Source organism: Salmo salar, chromosome 01 (assembly GCF_965601325.2).
Source record: "Salmo salar chromosome 01, fSalSal1, whole genome shotgun sequence".
In the NCBI taxonomy this organism is placed as follows: domain Eukaryota; kingdom Metazoa; phylum Chordata; class Actinopteri; order Salmoniformes; family Salmonidae; genus Salmo; species Salmo salar.
In genome coordinates this window covers 10,643,179-10,654,842 of record NC_138291.1, presented here as the reverse complement: position 1 = coordinate 10,654,842, position 11,664 = coordinate 10,643,179, and the positions used below count along the sequence as shown (strand labels likewise).

Genomic DNA, 11,664 nt, shown 5'->3' with positions numbered 1-11,664 from the left:
AAATCAGCCAAGACCTCAGAAAAATGTAGACCTCCACAAATCTGGTTCATCATTGGGAGCAATTTCCAAACACCTGAAGGTACCACGTTCATCTGTACAAACAATAGTACGCAAGTATAAACACCATGGGACCACGCAGCCGTCATACCGCTCAGGAAGGAGACGCGTTCTGTCTCCTAGAGATGAACGTACTTTGGTGCGAAAAGTGCAAATCAATCCCAGAACAACAGCAAAGGACTTTGTGAAGATGCTGGAGGAAACGGGTACAAAAGTATCTATGTCCACACTAAAACGAGTCCTATATCGACATAACCTGAAAGGCCGCTCAGCAAGGAAGAAGCCACTGCTCCAAAACCGCCATAAAAAGCCAGACTACAGTTTGCAACTGCACATTGGGACAAAGATCGTACTTTTTGGAGAAATGTCCTCTGGTCTGATGAAGCTGTTTGGCCATAATGACCATAGTTATGTTTGGAGGAAAAAGGGGGAGGCTTGCAAGCCAAAGATCACCATCCCAACCGTGAAGCACGGGGGTGGCACTATCATGTTGTGGGGGTACTTTGCTGCAGGGGGGACTGTTGCACTTCACAAAATTGATGCCTTCATGAGGAAGGTAAATTATGTGGATATTATTATATCTTTATTTCAACAAGGAACACAGACTGAGACCAAGGTCTCTTATACAGCTGGGCCCTGCGTATACATGTTTACACATACAGTTTAGGTACAATGATTAAGAAACAAAACGATCACAGATAACACAAAAAAATACAGTAGCAGATTATTACACTTACACATAGGTTATTCCCCTAACAGCACAAGAACTTGCATTACCCGAAGCAGTTACAAGCAATATAAAAATCCTCCAATAAATGTTTAAAATGGGCAAGGGGGACAAGAGTCTGAAGTTTAAGTTTGGTCTGCAGGCTATTCCATAGGCAAGGAGCGTAACAGGAAAAGGCAGCCATACCCAACTCTGTGGAAATCGCATGGGCCTCAAGTGTAATCCATGCTTCAGACCTGGTTTCATGAATTATAATTATAATGATGGGTGATGACAAGAAGGTAGTTTCTTCAGAAGTGCTTTATAGACAAACACGAGAGCATGTTGTTCTGGTCTCATGGACAGCGAAGTCCAACCCACATTTTGATATAAAACACAGTGGTGAGTTCTGTAGCTAGCACTCGTAATAAACCTAAGTGCCAAATGATAAGTAGCATCCAGCGATTTAAGTGTTGATGCTGAAGCATGCATGTAGATAATATCCCCATAATCTAGAACAGACACAAGTAGCTTGCACAATGTGTCTTCTATTTGTTGGGGACAAACATGTCCTGTTTCTGTATATTGAATCAACATTAAAAAAAAAATAGAACAAATTATTTCACCGTTATTTAACGAAGTAGGCTAGTTGAGAACAAGTTCTCATTTGCAATTGCGACCTGGCCAAGATAAAGCATAGCAGTTATACACATACAACACAGAGTTACACATGGAATGAACAAAACATACAGTCAATAATACAGTAGAAGAAAAAAAAGAAAAAAAAAAGTCTATATACAGTGAGTGCAAATTAGGTAAAATAAGGGAATTAAGGCAATAAATAGGCCATGGTGGCAAAGTAATTACAGTATGGCAATTAAACACTGGAATGGTAGATGTGCAAAAGATGGAATGTGCAAGTAGAGATACTGGGGTGCAAAAGGAGCAGAATAAATAAATAAATACAGTATGGGGATGAGGTAGGTAGCTGGGCTGTATACAGATGGGCTATGAACAGGTGCAGTGATCTGTGAGCTGCTCTGACAGCTGGTGCTTAAAGCTAGTGAGGGAGATGGGAATCTCCAGCTTCAGAGATTTTTGCAGTTCATTCCAGTCATTGGCAGCAGAGAACTGGAAGGAAAGGCGACCAAAGGAGGAATTGGCTTTGGGGGTGACCAGTGAGATATACCTGCTGGAGCGCGTGCTACGAGTGGGTGCTGCTATGGTGACCAGCGAGCTGAGATAAGGCGGGGCTTTACCTAGCAGAGACTTGTAGATAACCTGTAGCCAGTGGGTTTGGCGACGAGTATGAAGTGAGGGCCAGCCAACGAGAGCATATAGGTCGCAGTGGTGGGTAGTGTATGGGGCTTTGGTGACAAAACGGATGGCACTGTGATAGACTGCATCCAGTTTGTTGAGTAGAGTGTTGGAGGCTATTTTATAGATGACATCGCCGAAGTCGAGGATCGGTAGGATGGTCAGTTTTACGAGGGTTTGTTTGGCAGCATGAGTGAAGGATGCTTTGTTGCGAAATAGGAAGCCGATTCTAGATTTGATCTTGGATTGGAGATGCTTAATATGAGTCTGGAAGGAGAGTTTACAGTCTAGCCAGACACCCAGGTATTTGTAGTTATCCACGTATTCTAAGTCAGAGCCGTCCAGAGTAGTGATGCTGGATGGGCGGGCAGGTGCGGGCTGTGATCGATTGAAGAGCATGCATTTGGTTTTATTTGCGTTTAAGAGCAGTTGGAGGCCACGGAAGGAGAGTTGTATGGCATTGAAGCTCGTCTGGAGGTTAGTTAACACAGTGTCCAAAGAAGGGCCAGAAGTATACAGAATGGTGTCGTCTGCGTAGAGGTGGATCAGAGAATCACCAGCAGCAAGAGCGACATCATTGATGTATACAGAGAAGAGAGTCGGCCCAAGAATTGAACCCTGTGGCACCCCCATAGAGACTGCCAGAGGTCCGGACAACAGGCCCTCCGATTTGACACACTGAACTCTATCAGAGAAGTAGTTGGTGAACCAGGCGAGGCAATCATTTGAGAAACCAAGGCTGTTGAGTCTGCCAATAAGAAGGTGGTGATTGACAGAGTCGAAAGCCTTAGCCAGGTCGATGAATACAGCTACACAGTAATGTCTCTTATCGATGGCGGTTATGATATCGTTAAGGACCTTGTCTCAAGACACCAGTCAGGAAGTTAAAGCTTGGTTGGGTCTTCCAAATGGACAATGACCTGAAGCATACTTCCAAAGTCGTGGCAAAATGGCTTAAGGACAACAAAGTCAAGGTATTGGAGTGGCCATCACAAAGTCCTGAGCTCAATCCATTAGCAAATTTGTGGACAGAACTGAAAAAGCATGTGCGAGCAAGGAGCCCTACAAACCTGACTCAATTACACCAACTCTGTCAGGGGGAATGGGCCAAAATTCACCCAATTTATTGTGCAGAATTTTTACTAGGATTAAATGTCAGGAATTGTGAAAAACTGAGTTTAAATGCATTTGGCTAAGGTGTATGTAAACTTCTGATTTCAACTGTATGTATGTATATATATATATATATATAGTAAATCATACAAATTCACCTCAGTCTTATTCTGGCAGTCTGGAATATTTAAGCAAGCACCATGGCCATATGAATGACTGCTTAGTCACTTAACACTAACCATCCATGAGTGTGAAAACGGAGCTCTGGTTTTCACATCCTTTTATCGCTCGTTTCAGGATATGGATTTATCTAGAAACATCCACGGCAATGTTAAAGTGGCTCTATAGAATGAATTTACATTTTAGTCATTTAGCAGACGCTCTTATCCAGAGCGACTTACAGTAGAGTGCATACATTTTATTACATTTTTATGGTCATGGGATTTCTTCCCATCTGGACAGTATCATGATACCAAGGAAAACCAGAGACAATGAGTCAACCCATCCCTTAATAGGACAATGCTGACTTAATTGATGCCTTCAATTGACCGATAATATGCAAATTAATATATGCATGACAGGAAAAGCCTTAATTTCCCTCAAGTTGTTTCACAGATTTTTACATTCATCATTCAAGATAGTGTGTATGTAAAAGATCAGATTCAGATCTGCCATATTTGTCTGGTTTATTTTCTTGATTCAAAATTAAACATTTTAAATGTATTTTAGAATAAAAATGTCAAGGGAAAGCTGTGCAGATCAGACAAGAATAATACCAAACAAGTAACTTCTTGATAATTAAATTCAGTGCAATGTAGCTCCAATGTAACTGGTATTACCCGATTAAAACAGACAAAATGCTACACGAGCCTCTTCCGACTAACATGATCTAAGGTATGCCACCTCTCCAGCAGGATTGAATACATGGTACTTTTACTTAAAAAAATATACTTTTTTTTTTTTAAACACGGTCACAACAAATTCACACATATATATGCAATACAATACAATATATACATCATAAAAGTAAGCACTCAGAATTAGGATAATGAACGTTGCCATGTTTGCTGATTGACTGGCCTAAGGGATTTGCCAACACTAGTCCCTATAAAAGCCTCTTTTTCTCTAAATGATTTACATTAATTTACTTTGTTTTTCCCGACCCACTCCTCATGACACTTGGTGACAAGATCAGGTGAGCTGTCCTCTTCGTTCAGCTAGCAGCAAGGCCATGGCAGTCAACCATCTCAAACACACTCAACCCTACCACCCCAAAGAACGTGGTGGTGTATGGCTCTTATGAGCCCAGGGCGTTGATGCCTCCCATCCGCTGTCTGAGAGTGTGTAGCAGATGTTTAGGCAGACAGTCCCAGTACCCAGACAGCAACTCTCTGTGCTGCAGCGCTGCTTCCATACAGAACCTAGAACAAATCAGGCAATATTTAACTTACCACTTCGCATGGGAAGGCAAATTTTAGGTTGACCACAAGATGTACTGTTTGAGAGCAGACGTGTTCATTAATGCCGAAGGAAACTGACTGAAACAGGGACCTGGACTTTGGGTTGTGTTCATTAGGGCATGCAACGGAAAAACAGTATTTCGGTGTATGGGCCATATTGTCTGAGTTCTGTTTCTACTCACCGGACGAGTGACTTGGGTTGAACTGTGAAGACCAGCAACTCTTTGCTGTGAGCCTGTTGAAAAGGAAAATCGAAGAACATATCCATGCATTCAAACTATACTTGGTAGTAAAACTGGTTATCAATCTGTTTGTTGATCTAATTTCAAGTGACACCAAGAAAGGTCTAGTAGTTTATGACTGAGTGGTGTGTTCTAACTGTACTCACAGCTCGCTGATGGGACAGCAGGTTGTTGGCACAGCCACCGAACACAAGCACCTCCCCACCAGGACCGGAACAGGCCGTGTGCCAGAGCCTGACACACACACACACAATCAGAGAAAAATCACCACTGACTCATAACACAAACAATGTACACAGTGAGACAAGCAGCTTCTTTTCCTAACCACTTATTTGGTGATATTGTCATGAAGATTAATTGGTTTATCTGTATGGAGATATTACCTGGGGCTCTCTGTGTGATTGTGCTTGAACTGCTGCCACTCGTTCTTGCTGACACAGTACAGCCAAGCATCACCTGTATACATGACAAATAGATAGAGGAATTAATTGTGGTCGAGCCATGGACTCTTAAGGAAAATGAAATATTCTTCACTCACTGAGCGTCTCTCGGGAAGTTGTGAAGCCTCCGAACAGGAATATGTGGTCAGGTGACACAGGGGTTAAGGAGTGCCATGAGCGTCCCACAGGACCCTGCTGAGGAACACTCCTGCAGAAGGCCAAGGAGAGGTGGAGATGGGACCGGGAGAGGTGGAGGGGGAGATGGGACCGGGGGAGGTGGAGATGGGACCGGGGGAGGTGGAGGGGAGATGTGACCGGGGGAGGTGGAGATGGGACCGGGGGAGGTGGAGATGGGACCGGGAGAGATGGAGGGGAGATGGGACCGGGGGAGATGGAGATGGGACCGGGGGAGGTGGAGATGGAGGGGAGATGTGACGTGGGACCGGGAGAGGAGATGTGACCGGGAGAGATGGAGGGGAGATGGGACCGGGAGAGATGGAGGGGAGATGGGACCGGGAGAGATGGAGGGGAGATGGGACCGGGAGAGATGGAGGGGAGATGGGACCGGGAGAGATGGAGGGGAGATGGGACCGGGAGAGATGGAGGGGAGATGGGACCGGGAGAGATGGAGGGGAGATGGGACCGGGAGAGATGGAGGGGAGATGGGACCGGGAGAGATGGAGGGGAGATGGGACCGGGAGAGATGGAGGGGAGATGGGACCGGGAGAGATGGAGGGGAGATGGGACCGGGAGAGATGGAGGGGAGATGTGACCGGGAGAGATGGAGGGGAGATGGGACCGGGAGAGATGGAGGGGAGATGGGACCGGGGAAGGTGGAGGGGAGCGTGGGGAGGTGGAGGGGGTTAAGAGTTGTTAGTACCATCATGGTGAACATACAGGGACATCCATGGGTAAGAGCACAACATCCTCCCATAAAAAATGGATGTGTTTAACACTATAACATGCATGAAGACATTTTGGATAAGTTGGCATAGCGTACATTTCATGCCACTCCCAGGAGTCCATGTCGATGTAGTACATGTCATTCAGGCGGTAATCCTGTTGCGAAAGAGTCAAGCCTTACTCATATGGAGGAAGAGCATCAAACATTTAGAACACAATATCCTTTATAATCTATGATGTAACAAGGCATAACAATATGTAAATCATATAAATTAACACCGTGAAGACCTAAATCTCTGTCTACAGGCCAGTGATATTGTTTTACATTAGACAGCATGACTGTAAACTCAGCAGAAACTTGTGTAAGCTCTATTTTCAAAGAACATTCCTACTTACCCTGTAACGCCCCCCAAACACGTAGCCTCGGTTGCCCACCTTGGCACAGGCATGCGCTGCCCGGGGAGAGGGGGCGTTGCCCTTTCGCCAGGAGAGAGGGAGGGAAAGGAGGGGTGAGAATGGGGCTCCCACTGAGACAGCTGTACAAAATGGCTTCCAACACAAAGTCATGACCGGATTTCTGGGAATGGCGTTACCTTGGTGACTGGCTGGCTCCAAGTGGACGTCTCCAGGTCTAAGATGTGAATGTGGTTGTTCCAGCCCCGCCCCGGATTATCTCCCTGTTACAACACACAGTGAAGGGGTTGTGTTCATTAGGCCATGCAACACAAAACATTTTTCTACAAAACACCAAAATTGGCAACTCTTATTGGACAAGTCCAGGTTGTCCCTCCCTGTTTCAGTCCATTTTCTTCCGTTTTGTCCTAATGAACACAACCAAGGATTTACCCTTATTGATGACTCCCTTTGCTGCAGACTAATAGACTAAACAGACCATTGTTTTCATACTGCCGTTAAAAAGCAGCTGCAGAGTTGTAGAATTAATTGACCATACCATGAATGAAGTTTCATCGTATTCAAATGTCCCTCGGTGAGCTCCTTGTGCCATATAGCCGTAGCCCCCGAAGAATACTAGCCTGTCGACACACAGAGTAGTTCATTGAGAAACATTCATCAAAATAAACATCTCTTTCTTTAGAGGCAATATGTAATGTCGCAACAACAATATGTAACGGAGCAATGAATTAGACCTAAAATCTACCTCACTGCCTGCCAATGGGCCACCTCACCTGTTCTATAATCTACCTCACTGCCTGCCAATGGGCCACCTCACCTGTTCTATAATCTACCTCACTGCCTGCCAACGGGCCACCTCACCTGTTCTATAATCTACCTCACTGCCTGCCAATGGGCCACCTCACCTGTTCTATAATCTACCTCACTGCCTGCCAATGGGCCACCTCACCTGTTCTATAATCTACCTCACTGCCTGCCAATGGGCCACCTCACCTGTTCTATAATCTACCTCACTGCCTGCCAATGGGCCACCTCACCTGTTCTATAATCTACCTCACTGCCTGCCAATGGGCCACCTCACCTGTTCTATAATCTACCTCACTGCCTGCCAATGGGCCACCTCACCTGTTCTATAATCTACCTCACTGCCTGCCAATGGGCCACCTCACCTGTTCTATAATCTACCTCACTGCCTGCCAACGGGCCACCTCACCTGTTCTATAATCTACCTCACTGCCTGCCAATGGGCCACCTCACCTGTTCTATAATCTACCTCACTGCCTGCCAATGGGCCACCTCACCTGTTCTATAATCTACCTCACTGCCTGCCAATGGGCCACCTCACCTGTTCTATAATCTACCTCACTGCCTGCCAACGGGCCACCTCACCTGTTCTATAATCTACCTCACTGCCTGCCAACGGGCCACCTCACCTGTTCTATAATCTACCTCACTGCCTGCCAACGGGCCACCTCACCTGTTCTATAATCTACCTCACTGCCTGCCAATGGGCCACCTCACCTGTTCTATAATCTACCTCACTGCCTGCCAATGGGCCACCTCACCTGTTCTATAATCTACCTCACTGCCTGCCAATGGGCCACCTCACCTGTTCTATAATCTACCTCACTGCCTGCCAATGGGCCACCTCACCTGTTCTATAATCTACCTCACTGCCTGCCAATGGGCCACCTCACCTGTTCTATAATCTACCTCACTGCCTGCCAATGGGCCACCTCACCTGTTCTATAATCTACCTCACTGCCTGCCAATGGGCCACCTCACCTGTTCTATAATCTACCTCACTGCCTGCCAATGGGCCACCTCACCTGTTCTATAATCTACCTCACTGCCTGCCAATGGGCCACCTCACCTGTTCTATAATCTACCTCACTGCCTGCCAATGGGCCACCTCACCTGTTCTATAATCTACCTCACTGCCTGCCAATGGGCCACCTCACCTGTTCTATAATCTACCTCACTGCCTGCCAATGGGCCACCTCACCTGTTCTATAATCTACCTCACTGCCTGCCAATGGGCCACCTCACCTGTTCTATAATCTACCTCACTGCCTGCCAATGGGCCACCTCACCTGTTCTATAATCTACCTCACTGCCTGCCAACGGGCCACCTCACCTGTTCTATAATCTACCTCACTGCCTGCCAATGGGCCACCTCACCTGTTCTATAATCTACCTCACTGCCTGCCAATGGGCCACCTCACCTGTTCTATAATCTACCTCACTGCCTGCCAATGGGCCACCTCACCTGTTCTATAATCTACCTCACTGCCTGCCAATGGGCCACCTCACCTGTTCTATAATCTACCTCACTGCCTGCCAATGGGCCACCTCACCTGTTCTATAATCTACCTCACTGCCTGCCAATGGGCCACCTCACCTGTTCTATAATCTACCTCACTGCCTGCCAATGGGCCACCTCACCTGTTCTATAATCTACCTCACTGCCTGCCAATGGGCCACCTCACCTGTTCTATAATCTACCTCACTGCCTGCCAATGGGCCACCTCACCTGTTCTATAATCTACCTCACTGCCTGCCAATGGGCCACCTCACCTGTTCTATAATCTACCTCACTGCCTGCCAATGGGCCACCTCACCTGTTCTATAATCTACCTCACTGCCTGCCAATGGGCCACCTCACCTGTTCTATAATCTACCTCACTGCCTGCCAATGGGCCACCTCACCTGTTCTATAATCTACCTCACTGCCTGCCAATGGGCCACCTCACCTGTTCTATAATCTACCTCACTGCCTGCCAACGGGCCACCTCACCTGTTCTTGTGGACCCAGCAGCCTAGTTTGTCCTTGCAGGACGGGGCCAGGCCCTTGAGATCCTTCATCTCCTCCCAGCAGAGGGCCGGTGTTCGGAGAGGGAGCCGGAAGACCTGAAGGCCACGGAGCAGAACAGGGCCAACGTTGAGATGGTATGAAATCAAAAAAGTTACATCATAAGTTTCGTAACGGACATTAACATTTAAATGGTTTGTTGGAAAACAGGCTTCTGAGGTGAGATGGAGATAAATAAATAAATCCTGCCGTGGTGAATTAACATCCGATGCTGAAAGTGGGGATTTTAACCAAAGAAATCCTCAAAAACATAGTTCTTAGCGTGCAGCACATAAAATATTTTTGTAAACACAGTTTCTGGAAAGGGAGGGACTGGTCACAGCCTTAGGTGCCAAGATTCTACAAGACATAACAGAGTCCACGCACATGCACACACGGTCTATTCTCACCCGGTCAGTGTTTCCCCTGGCATGGTGGCCTCCAAACAGATAGAGGACGCCATCCACACACACTCCACAGCTGCCAGACATAGAGGTATGCAGGTTACCCACAGTCATCTGCTTCTTCCTGCAAATACAGACGGTAGATATAAGGGCTCTGGTCAAAAGTAGGGCACTATATAGGGAGCCATATAATTTGAGACACGCTAGACACTAACAAAAGGATGTTTAAAATCATTACCATCGTTCTGTCTCCATGTTGTAGATCCAGATTTCATTCCTTGGCAAGTATAAGTCAAAGAAGCCAGTGGTCTGGGAATTCTAATGACAAGACAAACAAGAGGGAAGTCAATGGAATTAAATCATCTGTAAACATGTTGGCTAGGGTTCGGCTGTGTTATCTCTGGCAAAGTGGACTGTGGCAAATGGTATCATAGGTCAAAAGCCGACGGCAAATCTTCCAATAAAAACTATAATTGATTGAAGACTCATTGATCATTGTTTCAATCATTGATTAAAATGGTATAGTTCCAAATTAAATTATTTAGATACACTATCATATAAACAAAAGTCTATTCAGAAGGCCTGTCATACTTGTTTACCTTATATCCTCCCCAAACATACATGTAGTGTCCATCCACCGCTGCTATGTGGCCACTGCGCTCAGCTGGCTGCTCCAACTCAAAGGGCTCTGCTTCTGTGTCCAGAACAACTACATCCTCATCATCGAGTTCATCAGCCTCGTCCACCACCCAGTCAAATTCTCCCTCCTCTTCATCCCCCTCCTCAACAGGCAAGCGGTCAGGAATGTCCTCCTCTATTTCATCCATGATCACCTGGATGGGAGATGAGAGCTACCTAGTTTTGCATACACAGGGCTTCAGAGTAGAGGAGTATGAGAGGTATTGTAACAATACAGACATTCACTATAGTTAAGAAGTCTCATCCCAACATGCAGCTATAGGATATAGCTAAGCAGGTAGCTCAGCTACCAATGGGCTGTGTTATGAACAGGGTTAGTATGACTAAAAAGAGAATACGTTTTACAGTATGAATTCTAAGAGATTTACAAATAATTCAGATAGTAAAATGCCAAAGATAGCGCGTTAGCTGTTACTGGGTAGGACTAGAATTGTTGTTGCCAGCTAAGTAAGTTAATATCAACAGCTGGCAACTGTTTTAGTACCACCATGGCTGATGCACTGACTGTTGGTTGGTTTACATGGAAACACAAGTCATGATGTTGGCTTGTGTGCCATCATGAAGACAATACAAATGCGTAGCTCGTGCAAAAAGACTAGTTTTCAGCAAGCATTTTAAGCCTACACCGACTCAACGTGACACCGAAAGCTACCTAGCCAACGTTAGCAAACTTAGCCGTGTCTGCAAGCTAGCTAACGTTCGCCCTATCAATCAATTTAACTGCGTTTTAACGCCACCTAAACTTTGAAAAAGGGAACTAATGCAACCTTGCAACAACAACAAAAAAGACACTTACGTAGTCTGCTTTAAATGGTCCACGTCTGCTTTGGCCTTCAGTGTGAAACGTTATGTTTTTGTTCAGTGATTATTATGCGACATCTGGTTGAAGTCGTCAATTACAAGATGCCTAACCGGAATTAACCAATAACTTCTTATTTCCGCCATCTTTGTGAGGTCAAATATAATCGTTTGATTTATGCAAGTACAGAAGAGTAACACAATTCTTATTTGCTTTATTGTCCAACATTAACCAGTCAAGTAAAAAATGCACAAAGATG

The 11,664-nt window shown here is 45.7% G+C and overlaps 1 protein-coding gene across 3 annotated transcripts; it reads right to left on the bottom strand.

The window, feature by feature from the left end:
* Window positions 1–3,862: 3,862 nt before the first annotated feature.
* LOC106610936 (kelch domain-containing protein 2) lies at window positions 3,863–11,523 on the bottom strand. 3 transcript variants are annotated; one of them, XM_082963748.1, is made up of 14 exons: window positions 11,403–11,523; window positions 10,507–10,762; window positions 10,146–10,225; window positions 9,914–10,031; window positions 9,450–9,562; window positions 7,191–7,272; window positions 6,832–6,915; window positions 6,635–6,715; window positions 6,336–6,394; window positions 5,434–5,543; window positions 5,279–5,351; window positions 5,042–5,129; window positions 4,836–4,888; window positions 3,863–4,614 (listed from the first exon to the last, which is right to left on the bottom strand). In XM_082963748.1, exons 2-14 carry the CDS (start codon window positions 10,732–10,734, stop codon window positions 4,491–4,493), a joined length of 1,293 nt encoding a protein of 430 aa, XP_082819874.1. In that variant the 5' UTR covers window positions 10,735–10,762; window positions 11,403–11,523; the 3' UTR covers window positions 3,863–4,490. The 3 variants fall into 3 exon arrangements, with proteins under 3 accessions (XP_082819874.1, XP_082819918.1, XP_082819927.1); XM_082963792.1 differs by having other exon boundaries at window positions 10,507–10,740; window positions 11,403–11,498; XM_082963801.1 differs by lacking the exons at window positions 5,434–5,543; window positions 6,336–6,394.
* Window positions 11,524–11,664: the final 141 nt, after the last annotated feature.